Source organism: Tamandua tetradactyla, chromosome 1, assembly GCF_023851605.1.
Source record: "Tamandua tetradactyla isolate mTamTet1 chromosome 1, mTamTet1.pri, whole genome shotgun sequence".
In the NCBI taxonomy this organism is placed as follows: domain Eukaryota; kingdom Metazoa; phylum Chordata; class Mammalia; order Pilosa; family Myrmecophagidae; genus Tamandua; species Tamandua tetradactyla.
Window position 1 is genome coordinate 186,199,667 of NC_135327.1, and position 18,307 is coordinate 186,217,973.

Genomic DNA, 18,307 nt, shown 5'->3' on the forward strand with positions numbered 1-18,307 from the left:
TTGGAAGGTTAATTATTGAAGGGTGGAAGGGATGACTAAGACAGAAAACGCACAAAGAAATAGGTCAAAATAATTCGTTGAATTGGTGACAGTGTGCCTTACCGGGGAAGGCAACAAAGACGAGGACAGGGAAGGAAAGGAATGACTTGGGTGCCTCAGTGCTTTGGATCCCACCCTTTGGAACTTAGGCTGGGGGTAACTGGTGGTAACTGGTTTTGACACGTCCCCCTCACTGTCAGAGCCCCTGCAACTGTGGGCCTGGGCACCTAGCGCCCTCTCCTTAACCACCTGCAACCACATTGCTGTGTGGGCTGTCCCATGCCCTGGCTTAACCGGACGTTTACTGGAAAATCTCAAATAAAGCAGAGGACAAGCAAATAGGGAAATGTGAAGAAGTTTATGTGGTCATCCCTGCCCTCACAGTGTCTCTACTTCAGCAAAAATGAAAGCGTGTTTGCAAACCAAAAACAGTGTCCAGTGAAATGATATGTAGGCCACTCACTTGGAGGTTAAATATCAAAGTCATCCTGTAGAGGAAAAATAAAATATCTGCCAAAAACTTCATATATTTTACCCTTCAGTAAAGAGAGAGAAAGGATTGTGAACATGATTACATGACGATTTAATTGTACATGAGTGCTTTTGAAACTGTCTCGGTTCATCCAGTTCTCCAAATCCATTTCTGCCAACTCCATCTACCTAATGTAATTGCTGAGGCAGAGGCCCACGGAAACTCAGTGCGCAGTGATGTCGCTGACAACACATCCCTCACTCCCCTCACTCCTAAAAATAAACGAACTTCTCAGCTATCATTTTGTCCACGTCTAGAAAAGGCCCACCTCCATCTAGCGCACGCTCAATTCCCGAGGGAACTCCAGACTCCAATTAACCACCCTAAAGACTAGGAGTTGGGCCAAAAGAACAGAGCCTGGGTATTGAGGGGTCTGATTTGCATTGAAAGGTAGGTGTGGCCTCTGAGTACTGCACAGCTGTCCCTCCCACTCTGGAGGGCAGGGCCTTGATAGAAAGCGGGTACTTCTTGACAGGGCGGATCCCCACGACGATGACAGATTGGGGAGGGGCAGACCCCTGGGGGAAAACCGGCCCCCTTAGCATTCAGCCTTTCAAAGACACACCTCTGAGGAGCTGAGAACATCAGGAAGAAATGACACCGAGGATGAGGAGGGAACCCCTCGGCCCTGCTCACACTCAACCACCCCCTCACTGGCACCCTCACCCTGACCTCCCACTCCCCTCAAATGAGCAGCTGTTCGGGTGGTTTCTTTCAAACTCTGAGGGGCGGGCCCGTGGGAGGGGCTGTTTTTGTACAACGCTGTATCATTGTGGGGACAGGGAGCCACGGTGGTTCAGCTCTGTGGGAAACCTTTACAAAAACCTTTCAGCCTGTCCAGCAGCCTCAGTCCCCCAATTTTCTCCTGGGTCACAGCCCAAAGGTAGCTTAAGTTCAGAGTGCCTCTGCTTCATCCTGTCCACATATCAGTTCAAGGCCATGGATAAGGACAGGCCCTGGGTCAGAACTGAAGCTACCAGACAGACAGACAGACCCCAGATTAAAAGGGACACCTCTGTGACCTCACAGGTCACCTGACAGATGAAGGACTCAAGGAGACTCCTTAATCCCAACCTCTCCCCTCTCTGAAACCCAGGACAATGTCAGTAGGAGGGCACATGGAAGGTGACCAGTCATCCTGAAGGACTCCAGAAGAAGCCAGTGGTACCCTGGCTCTCGATTAAGTGGAGTCACAGGTTCTGGGACCCTGCTCTCTTCTTCAGGCCATGCCCCTTAGAAGGACCCTCTAAGAGGGGACATTTGTGTGGAGAATCTGTCTAGAAAGAGGAATAGACCCTCTGGATGGACGCAGGCCATACTTCATAGCCTCGAGAAGTCAAAAATTGAAGGTGTTCTTCTACACAAAATTTACAGAGCACAGGAGGAGGTGGGTTAATACAGGGTCCTCCAGACACTAAGCCAGAGCCCCTCTTCTCTCCATGCTTTACATTTGTTTTCCTTCTTGCCCATATCACTGTGCGAACACAGAAGTTTTCTTTGGAGGAGGCACCAGACTCACAGTTATAGGTAAGACATCTTCCAGCTGTATTTCTAGGCCTCTCACAGGGGAAAGCCATTTAAGGGCTGAGATTTTTTAGAGTGGCTGTGTTCTGATGTGATAACTATGACTACAGCTTTGGCTCAGGGACCAAGCTAACGGTTGTAGGTAAGGCTGGGGGTCTTTAGGGGAGGTACAATGAGGGAGGACTCTCTCCCGGGAAAGGGGAGAGACCCAGATCCTGGCTCTGGGTTGAGGGACATGTCATCTCTAACTCTGGGGAGTAAGTTCAGGGGAGGCTGAGTGTAAGAGAGGGTCTACCCAGCCAGCCTAGAGGGGTCTCAATGGACTCAGAGATGAGCCTTGGGACTAGGGCAAAGAAGGAAACAAAGATAGTGTTGCCCGCTCCAAGCATTGACCTGAAATAGCACGGACAAGAGAAAGCCTGGAGAATAAGTAAGCTGTGGAGGATCCTGACATTGGTCCATCGTACCTCGCTGACAGAGGCTGTCTGGACTTCATGCCTTCCTCTGCTCTGGAATTCACTCTGTGTCTTTTTTCCCCAACTGTGCTGGGTCCTGGGCAAGCCCTAGGAGAGCATGAGTATCTGAGGCAGGTCTGGTGGCTTTTTGAGAGAAGAAGTCTATGAACATCCTAACCTCTCCCTGAATTCCACCTGTGCCTTTCATGCTCAGCAAGCATGGGGTGGTTTTTTCTGCTTGTTTGTTTGTTTTTTTGCATGGGCAGGCACCGGGAATCCAACCCGGGTCTCCAGCACGGCAGGTGAGCACTTTGCCTGCTGAGCCACCATGGAGCCCTCACAGGGTGGTTTTGAAGTGGATCTAGGTGACTGTGTTCTGGAAGCATCCTCCATTTTGGGGATGGAACCCGGCTGTCTGTTATAGGTGAGTGAATCAGGGCTATAGGTCCGCGGACCTGCCAGGAGAAGCAGGAATTGAGATGGAGCCTCTCTCTTGGGTGCTTTGGTGAACAAAAATATTTTCTGAGACAGATCTGAATTGTTGCCTTGATGCAGACAAGAGAGGCAGATTCTGTAGCCAATAATTTCATGAACCGGCTGTGGCAAGCCTGGCTTACCCTACTGAGAAGTAGATCATCTCCTCCAAGATCACCTTGTCCAAATTCTAACTCCAAGAAGGGTGCCCCTTCCTAATAGCCATGAGAGATGGAAAGCTAATGTTAGAGCTGTTCATGGTTTCTCTGTTTTTCTCCTTCACCTGAAGAAGAGATGGCCGGAGGGGAAGCGTAGCCAGGAAATCACAAAGGGCTGAATCTGTTCTCTGATCACAACACCACAGGTTGCAGAGTTGTCCACTCTCACAGCCCCACCCCCAAATTAAGTTAAATTCTAAGGAAAGGGAAAGGAGAGCTGGCAGGCAGACTTGGGGGAAAGGGAATGGAAGGCAGCAGATGGCAGTTTTCCTCTCAAACTTTAATGTTGTGCAACTAATGAAAAACAATTTTCAGCAGCAGAACCAACTTCTCTCTCTTAGGTAAGTAAAAAGGTTTCTCTCAGGGTAAGGTTGGAGTTCCAGAAGGACTCCTTAGAGAATGGCAGGGACTGAGAACGCAGCCAAAACAAGACTCAGACTATGGGTGAGTGGGGATATGGTAAAAAAAAGCCCCCAGAAGGTCAGTGCGAAACACAGCCTGTGGAAGGAAGAGTCCCCCATACCAGCTGCTCTGGGGTTTTCCACTCTCGTGTTGTACTGTGTAGCAATCAGCCACTGCATTTTGGAGCTGGGACTCGCCTTTCTGTCTTAGGTAAGTTACAGGGTTAAGAGTGTGGGACAAATGTCTCTTAGAGCCAGAGTTTGTGCCTCCCTATTCCAGGCCTTGGCAGAGTGGGGTTGAGAAAACACTCGTACCCCTGTGCAGGATCCAGGGAGCTTTTCCGCCAATCTTTTTATTGCAGATTGATAGACTCCTTTATTTCTCTTCTTTAAGTTTCCCACCTTTATTATCTGCCTCCTCATCCTTTCTTAATTCATCCTTCTTCTTATGTATATGGTTCTGCCCTTCCTAAGCCTTATCCTCTTCCCCCTCTTTCCCTTCTCTCACCATAGTGTATTTAGGTATTTCTAATAATAGATTTTCTTTAGACAAGATCCATGAATCCTGGGAAAGAAAAGCAGCCATTCCCTCCGACTTGAGACCCCAGTGTGGATTTTATGATGGCCATCTGTGGCTTTGTTCCTATAATTTGCCCCTCCAACGTGGGTTCAGCACCAGGCTCAGTGTGACAGGTACTGGGGCTCCACTCCTGACTGGAATGGCAAGAGGGGTGTAATGATCAGGCCCTAGAAAGAGAATTAGGTGTAAGGATAGAGATGGGAGGCTCCCCTTCTCACCTGAAGCCCTGCTGCCCTCTCCTACCTTCTCCAAAGCTTCTCCTCTGTGTTGTGCTGCTGTGTTTGCTGAGCCTCCTTGGCCACAGAGCTCCTTGCCTAGGCTTCAAGGCTTTGTGATTTCTCTCTCTTCTTTGTGCTCCAGGGCTTCTCTCATCTCTGCTTCTTTAGTGGGTGTTTTACTTTCCCTTTCATTTTTTTCATTCTCCATGTTTTCCTTTCCATTCTGACACCATTAGCGTTCTTGATTCCTTTTTGGTGAACTCTCTGTCTCCTATTTTAACTCCCTTCTCAATATCTACCTCCAGCTAAGAACTGTCCTTGCTTTTATCTTCCTCCTTCTGCCTGTCTCTTCTCGTTACCTAGGGTCTGTTTCAGTCTTCCTGAGGTGGTTTGAGGGATCAGGAGGCTGTGGGGGATCGGGGGAGGGGGGCTGCTCCTGAGGTCTGAGGGCAGAAGTCTGTGCAACAGCACTGCAGGAGCTGCAGGCGAGCCTCTGAGGGCATTGTGTTTGGTGGGTGTCAGGGGATATAGGTTTGAATGAGTCATTTCAACTGGAAACTCATACCATCTTAATAACAAACAGGTTTAAGAAGGGATAGAGATAGGAGACTCCATTTTCTCAAACCTTATGATCTCAGTTGGACTAACAGGGTTGAGAGGCTTTGACCCAAGCATAAGAAAACACTAACACAACCATTACCACGCTTGGGATGAATTTGACAGGTGGAAGGAGCAGTATTAGCATGGGAAGACATTGGGCTGGAGATATTAGGAATGGCCTGAGGAACGGGGTACACAGGTCCAACCAGGATTAGTGGTTCTGGGTAGGTTTCATTCTGCAGGTAGGGGGCACAGGCTAGGACGTGTACTGGAAAGTACAATTCACCGAGATTCAGAAGGCCTGGGTTCAAGGGGGATGGCCACCTAGCCTTGTAACTTGGTAAGCCACGCAAACGGCCTCAGCCTATCTAAGGCATAAAGCTAGAGATCACAATACCAGCCTCTCAGCTTCCTTCAATTGTAATGGACTAATCTAAGAACAACTTTGTAAAGGATTTAGCTTATTGCGGCCAAACTTTTTTTATGCTGTTGGTCATCATTACTGTGTCACTTGGTTTGCCTCTTTCCAGGACTGTGTCTCAATTTTCCCATCAGAAACATTTCCAAAATGTATATAAAGTGGAGATGTCTGGGTTTGCCACATTCGTGCTCCAAAAACTCACTCCCATGTTCAAAACAGGGGTAAATGGAGGGCACAGTAAATTTTGGCAAGAAGTATATGCTTGAATGATGGACATGATTTCTTCCACCCTTCACATGTTTTTAGATGAAAACATTCCTTCCAACAATCCCAGCAATTCTTTTGCTCACATTTGCCAGGCACATAAAAAGGGTCCAGGTCATTACATTAACCTTCTGCTGACATGGCCCTGGATTCTGGGTGCTGTTCAAACCTAGCAACCAGCTTTTGCTGCTGTTGAGAATTTAAGGCTTAACTGAGAATCCAAGAAAATCAAGACATAATGTCCCCCTTAAGCAGATATGGGACATAGTAGGCAATATGTACCATAGGATAACTGAGAGACGACGGCAGAGTTGAATGAGAACAACTACAGATAGATGCTGGGATGATGCTGTCCAAACAAACAAGACCTAAACTATATTATTTTGCTTTAATGTGGCCTATTCCCCACGGTCCTCACTTTCCCTTCCACACACGTAGAGCTGACAAACCCTACAATTCTCTGACCTGCCCTGCCCCGACCCCTCTCCACTTTTCAGAGGACCTGAACAACGTGAAACCACCCAAAGTCACTGTGTTTGAACCATCAGAAGCAGAGATTGCACGGACCCAGAAGGCCACACTTGTGTGCCTAGCCACAGGCTTCTACCCTGACCATGTGGAGCTGAGCTGGTGGGTGAATGGGAAGGAGGTCCAGAGTGGGGTCAGCACAGACCCCCAACCCTACAAGGAGGCCGACTTCACTTACTTCCTGAGCAGTCGCCTGAGGGTCTCTGCCACCTTCTGGTACAACTCCCGCAATCACTTCCGCTGCCAAGTGCAGTTCTACGGGCTCACGGATAATGACACATGGACCGGGGTTGGGGACAAACCCATCACCCAGAACATCAGTGCTGAGGCCTGGAGCAGAGCAGGTGAGCAGGGCCTGGGAGAGGTTAGGCAAGGAGATTGACTCAAAGATTCAGGTAGAAGACAGAGTAGATCCATCAGAAAGCCAGAGTGGATGGGATGGAATGACCAAGACCCACAATGCCAGCAAGCAAAGGTGCACCTCCTCCCCATGGAGCATAGAAGGTGCTCAGGGTACATCTGGCTAATTCCTGCCCCAGATCCTCAATCCAACAAAGTTGTGCTGATAGGCCTTCCTTACTTCTACCCTGCACAGCTTAGCATCTACATCGTTCGCCTTCCCCATTCCCTATACTGGTCCTAGTTTCCTGAGGTCATAATAATGATGCCCTTGACATTGGAGAAGCTAAAGGAAGATAGCACAGGGTTGTCAGCAGAGGCTGAACTTGCCCCTTCTGACTTGTGTGTGTTTGTGGCCTATGAACATATAACTCTAAAGTCTATGAATGCTTAGTCTGCTCAAATTATGGAATTCTCTCATTCCTGTTCCTCCCCCTTTTTTCTTTCAGACTGTGGCTTCACCTCAGGTAAGTGAACCTCTCCTCATTCCATCTCTCATGGTGTTTGCTCTGAACCAGTGCATGGAGAACCCATGGACACTGGGAGATGAAAGAGGCCAGAACTAGCCACTCATGAGGTTGGGGGCTCTCCCTTCCCCTCAACAGTGTCCTATCAGCAAGGGGTCCTGTCTGCCACCATCCTTTATGAGATCCTACTGGGGAAGGCCACCCTGTATGCTGTGCTGGTCAGCGCCCTTGTGCTGATGGCTATGGTAAGGAAATGGACAGGATGGACAGGTAGGTTGGAGGTGACACATGAGATACAGCAACTTAGAGCCAGGGATATAGAGATGCTTCTAGGACCAGAGGTAGCAATAGAGGAGGAGGGAGGTTCACCACAACAGAGACAAGTAGCATCTCTTTGGAGTCACAGTGGGAGGGCCACACTAGGAAGGTGATACTGAGGTCACCTGAAAACCAAGTGGGCTCTGGGGGACGCCTTACTGTGCATCTTGTTAAATAGGCCCTCCTACTTTTCTCCATCCCCAGTATCCTGGTTTCTGGTAACCCCCCAAACTTTCTCTTTTTCAGGTCAAGAAAAAGGATTCCTGAATCCAGTTCTGGAGGTGGAGCTAGGAGCTCCCAGGCCTTCATCACCCCCAATCGCTCCTTTCTTTTTTCCATTCCCCATCAGTGTTTCTAGACCAGCTGCTTTTATTTCTCTTCCCATCCCAGTATTCACCACCTCTGTGCATATGCGCTCCTGGCCACTCATGGCTGGAATCTCCCTAACCCATAAGGGACCTTAGCATGTCTGAATCTTAAATAGACCAAACCAATAAAAATGACGTGGTCTGGCTTGACTCTGACTTGTGGCTGGATATCTTTTCTGCCTATCTCTGAATTCCTTTGTGATTCTCCTTTTGCAACCAAAAGAGAAACAATAGGTATTCAAGGAATGTGCAGCCCCTCACATGGAGTGAGCCTCACCTCTCTTCCTTGACACGAAAAGTTAATTAAATGCGAAAGGTGGTGATGACAGCTGAAAAATGTTACTCCCAAGGCAGCCTACAAAAATAGTGATGTCTAGTAGGGAATTTTCTGTCCTGCCCAGGACTAGAGTGTTCTGACTTGTATCCACTTGCCAACTGGCCAAGTCCTTCTGATGAACAAAGCTTGGTTTCATGTACCTCATCCACCTTTCAGCTTTGTCACTGAGTACACTACTCATCTTCATTTGTTCATCAAGTAGGTTTCCCACTACGATGAAGAGAATGCACTGTTTTGGAAATTTATTCTCAATGACAGATGTGTCACCAGTTTAAGTTTCAGATCAGTTTATAAATTATTTCTAGATAATTGGATGGGTATAAAAAAGTCTTCTGGGGAGACAGACAAGGGTAGCTCAGTGGTAGAATTCTCCCCTGTCATGTGGGAGACCTGGGTTTGATTCCCAGACCTTGCACTTGCCAAAAAAAACAAAACAAACAAACAAGCAAACAAAAAGTATTCTGATCACCCCAAAGGGATTAGAACAACTGTTTCCTAAAACCCGGAATCAGTCCTATTTCTATTTTTAGAAATCTTTCATTGGCTCTCTCGTGTCTCATTGCCATGATGGTGATATGCTTCAAAGCACTTAGCATACAAGCCACAATGACTGTACTTCTACCTCCTTATTCCACACCCATCTCTCACTTTCATCCCATTGAACCTCCAGAACTACTTGTTTTCAGGGCCCTTTGCACATACTACTCCTCCACCTGAAATTACATTGTGTTCTTCTTCTCTTGTTAATTCCTACTTGTCCTTAATATCTGAGCTCAGATATCTTCCCCTCCAAGAAGTCTTCTCTGGCCCTTCCTTGCCACACTTTTCTATTCCTAACTTGTCTAAGGCTAGATTATATACAGCCTCCATTTTGCTGTCATATTGCCCTGTGTACACCTCCTATAGGAGACTTATCACACTTAATCGAAACTATTTTGTTACTTGTTTCACCCCACTCCCCACAATTCAATTGTGAGTTCCTTGATAATGGGGGTGTGTTTTATTATATTAGCAACAGAATATAGCAAAGTACCTGCTTCACTGTCAGTACTCAATAAATGAGTGGACCCAATGTGACCCAATTCAGGAGCAGTCATTACCACAAAATCTGCTTGAAATAGCTATGTACCCTGCCACTTATAGGCCTATACTATACAGCCTTCCCTCTCTACTGCAACAAATTCATGCATTCACATGCATATATATTTACACACACCCACATTCACACACTCATTGACCAGATATCATTGCAATGGACTGTTATTGATCTTCAAGAAAACATAGATATTCAAGTCACTGCCCCCAAGAAGCTTACCTGTTCCTAAGAAGGATATGTCATGAACAGAAATAGCTGAAATATAAGGCGATGCTGTGAAATAGCAATGTGAGCTGTCTACTAAAATGCTGAGTTTGCAAAGATGATCAAGGAAGCATTTGAGGGGGTGGCAAACTCTTCCAAGAAAGAGTTGGTCTCAAATGTCTAGCCAGGAGAATGGTTATGCCAGGCAGAGACATAAACAAAAGCCCAAAGAGGTAAAGCAAAAAGCAAGGTTGGGGACTTGTGGGTACTTAAGCTTAGCTGGGCTGCAAGGCTCAGGGGTAGGAGTAAACAAAAATAAGGTTGGAAAGGCAGGTGGTACATGCTGATCTAAGGGTGAACTCATATGCCTAGCAACTAGCATGAGGCCTGGCACATAGTAGGTGTTCATTTAATACTTGTGGAATGAATGAAGGATGGATAAAGAGTATGGACTTTGTTCAGGAAGTAGTGGGAAATAATACAAATTTCTGAGATGTCTGTCCTGATGCCATAAGTTGCCATCACTGGTTCTTTGGATTCTCCTGTCAGAGCTGTCCTTTACCTCTTTGTCCCTCCCACTGTATCTCACTATAAAAGCCAGTCTGAACAGGTGAGCATAGTGAGACCCAGAGGGGAGACCCGATGACATAGATGGTCTCCTTAGGGTGATATGTTTTCCAGCAAAGCCCTCTCTGCTGCCCCTCACCATTGGCACTGTGGCTTTCCCCAAGCCCCACCCCTCTTGAAATTTACCCTGAACATGTCTCTTCCTAGCCTCACTCAGTCAGACCAACCTCTGCCACCTGTGCTTCCTGCCTCTATCCTGTGGTTGGGGGAAAGGGGCAAGCAAGAGGGGACATTTTTGTATAATGATGTAACATTGTGGGGAGTGGGGGGGGGCACGATGATTCAGGTAAAGGAGGTGCTTTTACAAAAAGCCCTGCTTCAGAAAATCGCCCCACCCAGCCAAGGGATCACAGCTGTAAGAAGGAAGAGAAGCTGGGAGAGGGCTCTGGAGCTGGTCCTTGACAAGGCCTTGCAGGGGCCTGGACTCAGTGGATGGCTCTGCGTCTCTCTCTTCCAAACTCAGCTTCCCATGAACGTGAAGGGGTCAGGCATCAAAGTGGAATCATCATTCAGGGCTTTTCATGGAGCTTGCCCTCTGACAAAGTATATGCGCACTTGTTATTTATTAACCCTCACAACAACCCTGTGGAAAGGAGATTTAACTCACCTTTTCAGATGAAGAATCAGGCCAGGGAGGCTAAGACCATGTAAGTAGTAAGAGGTGAGCAGTCCAGCCCGGACCATTTCAAGTGCCTCCCCAACCACCACCACCCACAAGTGGTCAGACTTCAAGTCCACTGCTCTGCCCCAAGTCCAGCGGCTTCTCCTCTGCAAACTGGAGGTGACCTCCTGTGATGCCCGGTTTACTCTGTCCTGCAAACAGGGAGGAACCGGTGCATCCCCACCCTCAGTCTGTGGAAGAGTACCTGGGGAGTCGGGAGGAATTCTTGCTAGCCCCTTTGCACTGTGCTCCTATAATGAGCTGTACTTCGGCCCAGGGACTCGGCTCACTGTGCTAGGTAAGAGGCCACTCCAGGTAGTGGGGAGGGCAATCTGGACCATCCCCTAAACCCTGGCACTAGAGGAAGCGGCGCTGGGCCACCCAGGGGTCTGACACCAGGAAGGTGGAGAAGAGCTGGGGCAGAAGTTCTGCTCCTTCGTCTCGGGTTTGCGCCGGTGTCCCTAGGGCTGTGCGAACACCGGCCAACTGTACTTCGGGAATGGGACTAAGCTGACGGTGCTTGGTAAGGAGAGAGGCAGGTGGGACTCCTGGAGGGGCGGGATGGAGAGAGGTCGTGCAGCTGGTCCAGGGCCTGGGTTAGGGGTTCCAGTTTCCGGGCTCCTAGTGAGCGAGGGTCGATGGGGACCAAGGCTGATTACCGGACTGTAGGAGAGGGCAGCACCCGGTTTTTGTCCTGGGCCTCGAGGCTGTGAGCACAGATCCTCTGTATTTCGGCCCTGGCACGCGGCTGACCGTGCTAGGTAAGCGGGGACGTCCAGGAGGGCCGGCAATCCGCGGCCGGGGGACTGGATGGGGGCGCTCCGGCTCACTAGCGAGATGGCGGGGCCTGTTTTTGTGCCACGTCCCGAGGCTGTGAGCCAAAACACCCAGTACTTCGGCCCGGGCACCCGGCTGTTGGTCCTAGGTAAGCCGAGACAGCCCGGGCGAGCCTGGGAGCGGGAGCGGGGGCGGGAGGATGGGAATCGCCGCGCGCGTTTTTGTGCTGGGCTCGGGGGCCGTGAACCAAGAGACTCAGTACTTCGGCCCAGGCACCCGGCTCCTCGTATTAGGTGAGCGCGAAGGGTTCCGGGAAGCGGGCTGGAACCGCTGCGGGGTGGCTCGGGATCCGGTTTTGGTGAGGAGCCCGGCGGCTGTGCTCTGCAGCCGCCAACCAGATTTTTGGGGCCGGCAGCCGACTGACCGTTCTGGGTGAGTTTCCGCGGGATGAGCAGACCCGGCGTCCGGGTCGAGACGTAAGGCCGGGGTGCGGGGGTGCAGTTCCCTCTTCTCGGCGTCCTGGTCCTCTCCGCGTCCGCTCCCCGAGCTCGGAGACCCGGGATGGGAACCCGGGAGTGGGAAGTAGCTCCGGGCCGAGGGCCGCGCGCTGCAGGGTTTGTATGCTAGCCTGCGCCGCTGTGTTCGTACGAACAGTATTTCGGCCCTGGCACCAGGCTCACGGTCACAGGTGAGACTCGGACTTCTCCCACCTTCTACCCTCCACCCCCACCTCGACCCCGGTCCCAGCCTACTCAGCCCGCGCGGTTAGCCCGGAGAGGTTTCGGGGGACCGAACTAGGAGCTCGCGGGGAGCCCGGGGTCAGCTTTTCAGTTGCACCTTCCCCCCTCCTCCGGGCTTTGCGAAGAAATTTAGGGGATGGGGGATGCTCAAGATCTGGAAACACGCGCACAGGACAAGGGCGACTTTTGGTCTTTTTATTTTCTGACGCATTTAGGATCAGAATGAGCAGTGGAGGTTGAGAGGATTTATTATGTGTTGGGGAGCCTCTCTAGACTGCAAAAAAGGGAAAACCTGGCTTGGGAAATGGGTAGGAGGGGGTGTAAGTGCTACTTAGAGAAGAAAAGAGCTGGATGGACAGGGAAAAGCATGCAGGAGCTCAGGACGGCAGGCGCTCAGCAGAACCCAGCTCCCGGTGAGTTTAAGGAGACACAAATTATTTTAGGGGAGGATGCAGTTGAATAGGGAAGGGGACAAAGAAGAATGACAAACAAATGTGGAATAGAGAGATCAAAGAGATAGATGTGAGTCAGTAAAGAAAAGAATCAAAGCAAGCTTGACTTTGTTGATTTATTGTTTAAAAGTGTAGATTTAAAATTAGATTTAAAACCTCTCAGCCTCTCTTCTCCTAACCCTCATGTGCTGGCCCTGGAGCAGGAGGCACTAGCCTTCTCCACTGGGGTGAATTAGGGATCCTACACCCCCAGTATATATAAGCCCACTGGCCCGAAATCTCCACCATCAAACTAAACACCCAGATGACCCAGGAAGTTCATTTGTTGCAAAGGCACATCAAAATGCAGATATTTTGCCTGTGAGAAGAAAGTTCTGTAGAAGATCTTAGAGTTTTAGAACTGGAAAGGAACTTAAATATCACCTAGTGAGGAGAGAATTGAGACCAGAGAAGGGAAATAACTCCCAACTCACAATAACTATATTAACCTGGATAATTTGATAACAGCAAGGATAACAATAGGCATCATTAGTAGTTGGTTGTCATTAAGAAGGAATCCATTGAGGCTGAGCTAAAGAAAAGCAGGTAAAGGCCAGAGGAAATGTTGGGGTCCTGTGATCAGCGGGAGGTAGAGAAAAGACCAGAACTTTGGAACCAGATAAGTCTGGGTCCTAATCCCAGCTCTTTCATGATTAGGTGGATGTGGGAAAATCCATCTGTGTGAATCTCAGTACCCTCAACTATAAAATATAATTAACAATACCGACCTCTTAAAATTGCTCTGAGGATTAAAAGAGAAGCTGCATAAGGAGGATCCAGCAAAATGGTAGATAAGAGTGTTAATTCAGTGCTTTGTTTTCCCACCCTCTCCCCTGCATGGTCAATGGGGAGGGAGGGAGAAGAAAGGAGAGGGGGCCCACTGCCACAGGAAGGGCGGGGTTTGAGCTATGGAAAATGGAGTGGAGGGCTGTATATGTGTTAGAGGTAGGCTGGGAGGAAAGATAAACTTCACAGTATTGCCTGAGGCTAGCTCCGTCCCCAAGCAGAGCACCTACAAACAGAAGCTCACTAGTATACACAGTAACACCTACATGGTCAAACCCACCCACATCCCGCAGGTACACACAAACAGAATGTAGCTATGTCTTACTTCTGTTTGTCCTGCCAGTTTTATCAGTAAACATCATAGGGAGCTGCATGCAGGGCTCAAAGGGTATCTTAATTTTTACATTGAGAATTGAATATTTGTTGGGTGAGGAAGTCACAGGAGTAAATTCTGCAGCATCCCTGAAGGGCTGGTAGAATCCCAGAGCCAGGGTCTTTGAGACTAGAGTGAAAATAAGCAAGCTGAGAGCAGAAAGATGGATGGAGCCAAGTACTGCACAAGGAAGTTAGGAAATTACATTTCACCCATATAAGGCCTAAAAGCACAGTAGTAATTAGCAAAATAGGATCTGGGGCTAGGGATCTGGGGATGCTGACATGATAGGTGGGATCCACTACTGAATTTGCAGGCCCAGTGCAAAGTGGAAATACAGGGGGCCCTTGTTTAAAAATTATTTAGAGTTTCAAGATGGTGACAGCAGAGGATTAAACCAAACACAGGCTCCTTCTAAGTGAGGCTATGGGACACTCATGAAACCAGCACTTGAAGGAAGTTACCTCCATAGACAGGTAAGGTGACAGAGCAACCTTTCCTCCATATTCTAGGCTAGACTATGTTCTCATAGGAATGAGGCTTCTCCATTTTAACAAATTACTTGGAAACAAAAATAATCAATGGAAAGCCCAAGAGCAGTATGAAATGAATGGAGAACAGGACCCAAAGAAATTAGTCACCCGAATGAGAAAGCTACATGGGTATTGAACTGAATGCATTCACCAGAGACTCTTTAGAGAGTCTCTATCTGTGATGGAGATGCTTAGAACAAAAATGATATGGAGATTCTAGAAGTTGCTCTGATGATCTCAGATGCTTATTTTAGAAATTTCCTGATAGAGAATATAACATTTAGAAACAAAGGAACAAAGAAGGTTGAAAACCCATGTATTCGAAATGAGGGGATATTACCGCATGTCTAAGCTGAAGAAAGTTGGGGTGGTGCCTAGAGACAAAGGAATGAATTGTATGATCTCCTGAGCCTCAAGAAAGTCATAAGCCTCACATTCCCATAAACACACAGTGATGCAAGAGGATGTCCTCACCTGAGTACTCAGAAATTGGATCCTAAGTAGAAGCCTTCAGCCCCCAAATATCTCCCTTACCCCAAACTCCCCTTTATTCCTTAGCCCTTCAAAGTCAGATACAAATACCCCAGCTGAGGACTTTCTCCATCCTTGTATCATTTCATATTCATAACCATTCTGGAAAGTCAATTTGTAATTCATACTTCATAAGCAGAAAAATTGACATAGAGATATTAAAGAGACTCTTCTAAAGTTACATTGCTGGACAAAATCACTTCTGGGATTTAGAGCCAGACATTCTGATTCCAATTCCAACGTGTTTTTATTGATGGGGAAGAAAACTGATAGCATCAGATGAAAGGAAATTGCCCAGAATGTAAGGGTGTTTCAGACTGGCCACCTTACAGAGATGGAGCAACAGTAAACAGTACATGTCCCTAGGTTGTGTGCAGAGGAGAGGGAAGGAAGAGGGAAGGAAGAACATTAAAAAATAATGGGTGATCCCAAAACAAACCCCATTCCCTATATTCCCCACCTTTTCTTCATATATAGCAGCCACCAAGACTGTTGTAGCTCTCTGACAAGCCTTGCCCCAACCTCTCTTCACTTTCCAGAGGACCTGAACAACGTGAAACCACCCAAAGTCACTGTGTTTGAACCATCAGAAGCAGAGATTGCACGGACCCAGAAGGCCACACTTGTGTGCCTAGCCACAGGCTTCTACCCTGACCATGTGGAGCTGAGCTGGTGGGTGAATGGGAAGGAGGTCCAGAGTGGGGTCAGCACAGACCCACAGCCCTACAAGGAGTCCGACTTCACTTACTTCCTGAGCAGTCGCCTGCGGGTCTCTGCCACCTTCTGGTACAACTCCCGCAATCACTTCCGCTGCCAAGTGCAGTTCTACGGGCTCACGGATAATGACACATGGACCGGGGTTGGGGACAAACCCATCACCCAGAACATCAGTGCTGAGGCCTGGAGCAGAGCAGGTGAGCAGGGCCTGGGAAGGGTTAGGCAAGGAGATTGACTCAAAGATTCAGGTAGAAGACAGAGTAGATCCATCAGAACGCCAGAGTGGATGGGATGGAATGACCAAGAGCCACAATGCCAGCAAGCAAAAGTGCACCTCCTCCCCATGGAGCATAGAAGGTGCTCAGGGTACATCTGGCTAATTCCTGCCCCAGATCCTCAATCCAACAAAGTTGTGCTGATAGGCCTTCCTTACTTCTACCCTGCACAGCTTAGCATCTGCATCATTCGCCTTCCCCATTCCCTACACTGGTCCTAGTTTCCTGAGATCATAATAATGATGCCCTTGACGTTGGAGAAGCTAAAGGAAGATAGCACAGGGCTGTCAGCCAAGGCTGAACTTGCCCCTTCTGACTTGCGTGTGTCTGTAGCCTTTGAACCTATGACTCTAACATCTATAAATAGGCTTAGTCTGCTCAAGTTATGGGATTCTCTCATTCCTGTTCCTCCTCTTTTTTCTTTCAGACTGTGGCTTCACCTCAGGTAAGTGAGCCTCTTCTCTCTCCAACTCCCATGGTGTTTGCTCTGAACCAGTGCATGGAGAACCCATGGACACTGGGAGATGAGAGAGGCCAGAACTAGCCACTCATGAGGCTGGGGGCTCTCCCTTCCCCCCAACAGTGTCCTATCAGAAGGGGGTCCTGTCTGCCACCATCCTCTATGAGATCCTTCTGGGGAAGGCCACCTTGTATGCTGTGCTGGTCAGCGCCCTTGTGTTGATGGCCATGGTAAGGAGCTAGCAGGTAGGATAGGTGACTGGAGGGAGGGGAAGAACATTATACATAGGATAAGAGGGGGAATCTTCACAGCCAGCCCTCAGCCAGACTGGGGAGAAATTGCAGAGATCATTACAGAATGCATCTATGGAGGGTGGGGAGAATCAACCAACCCTACTCAAGGTCAGACCTCTTCTGCCACATTCCTACTGCCTCATGGTCTCTGAGACCCTGACAATGTCTTTTCTTCCCCAGGTCAGTAAAAAGAATGCCTGAGGCCTGCTCCAAATGTCCATCCTGGTTTCCCTCCTCATCCTCAGCCTGGATTCTTTTATTTGCTCCAAATCTGGGTTCCAGTAGAGTGATTCTCCTTCCAGTTATCATTCCCTTCTTACAAGAATATCTGTTCCTTCTCTCTGTTTTCCCACAGATTGAGGATCCAACCCTGAATGTGAACTAGAGTAAACTAATAAAAATGGTGTGATGAACCTGGTGTATCTCAGGAGTTTCTGTGGAATTCTGCCCATCTCCAGTCTATCTTTACCATTCCTGCAGGCATTACATGGGACTATCCTCCTCTCTGAGCAATGTGGCTTCCTCCTATTTATCCTTACGGAGGCTCCTGAACCCCATGATCCAAAGGTCCATACTCAGTCATTCCAAATCTCCAGTGTGTAGGACTAGTTTGAAGGGAAAGAAGCTGGTCTGTGGGGAACCAGCATAATGAAGACAGGGAGGGGTGAGCCCAGGCAAACCATAACCTTAATCCTAGCACAGAGCAGAGGGCATGAGTGACCTAGGTGTCAGAATTCTGGTCATTTCTCAAGTCCAGTTGAAACTTCACTTATTATTCATCCAAGTTACATTCAACGCCTCCAGCTTAGCTCATTTGAGGGATGGTCCTAAGGTGAGCTCTCCTCAGCATGTTCAGTTTGGAATCCTAAAGAAAACTTATATGTGAAACCTGGAGATAAGCAATTTCCCTTGGGGTCAGGCCCTGGGGGAGGAGTGAAGGAAGAAAGCAGGCCCATCAGAGGCTGAGGTGCTCCACCCAGAGGAGCCCTTCCAAAGGCTCCTCAAATGTAGCACATTATATCCACCTACTTAGGTCAAGATTGAGGTAGTTTGCTCTTACTAGGTAAACTCTGCATGCAAGTTTGCTTCATTGTGGTAGAAAACTGCAAAAGAGGGGAAAGAAGGTAAGGAACAATGAAAGAGGCCATGTTTAAGTTAGTTGAGGCAGAATGAAAAGTGAGAAAGGAAATTTGAAACCTGTGAAAGGTAGGAAAGATGAAGGAGCCCCTTAATGAGAACCTGCTAGACTCCAGGCCTGGGGCCAGGCACTGATAGGTTGAGTCACCGTCACTTGCCTAGAAGAAGTTTCATTCCTGGAATGGAAGGCACAAAAGAGTTTCTCAATAATATGGGCCTGCAGATTTGTTCTAGCCTCATGACAGATTTAAGCTTTGTCACAATAAAGAAATTTGTGAGCAGAATATAGGAGAGGGGCAGGAGCAAACTCCATATGTGACCCCCAGTACAACCACAAAGCTTGCTTATTAAAGACACTTACAAGTAAACCTCTCTAAAAGAATGTCCAGCATTCCCCATGTCCTCACCATTCCACAGGGCTCATGTGGGAGAGTGGGACTCCAGGAAAGGAGCTTCAATTCTG

The 18,307-nt window shown here is 48.4% G+C and overlaps 2 gene segments (V, D, J or C); both read left to right on the forward strand.

Annotated features, from left to right (window-relative positions):
* The first annotated feature begins 1,995 nt into the window (after window positions 1-1,995).
* LOC143673521 (T-cell receptor beta-1 chain C region-like) lies at window positions 1,996-7,822 on the forward strand. The segment is given in 5 exon segments: window positions 1,996-2,098; window positions 6,224-6,598; window positions 7,103-7,120; window positions 7,259-7,365; window positions 7,685-7,822. Coding segments are annotated over 5 exon segments (609 nt in total).
* Window positions 7,823-10,347: 2,525 nt separating this feature from the next.
* LOC143681833 (T-cell receptor beta-1 chain C region-like) lies at window positions 10,348-17,120 on the forward strand. The segment is given in 6 exon segments: window positions 10,348-10,558; window positions 10,730-11,029; window positions 15,502-15,876; window positions 16,382-16,399; window positions 16,538-16,644; window positions 16,888-17,120. Coding segments are annotated over 6 exon segments (1,032 nt in total).
* Window positions 17,121-18,307: the final 1,187 nt, after the last annotated feature.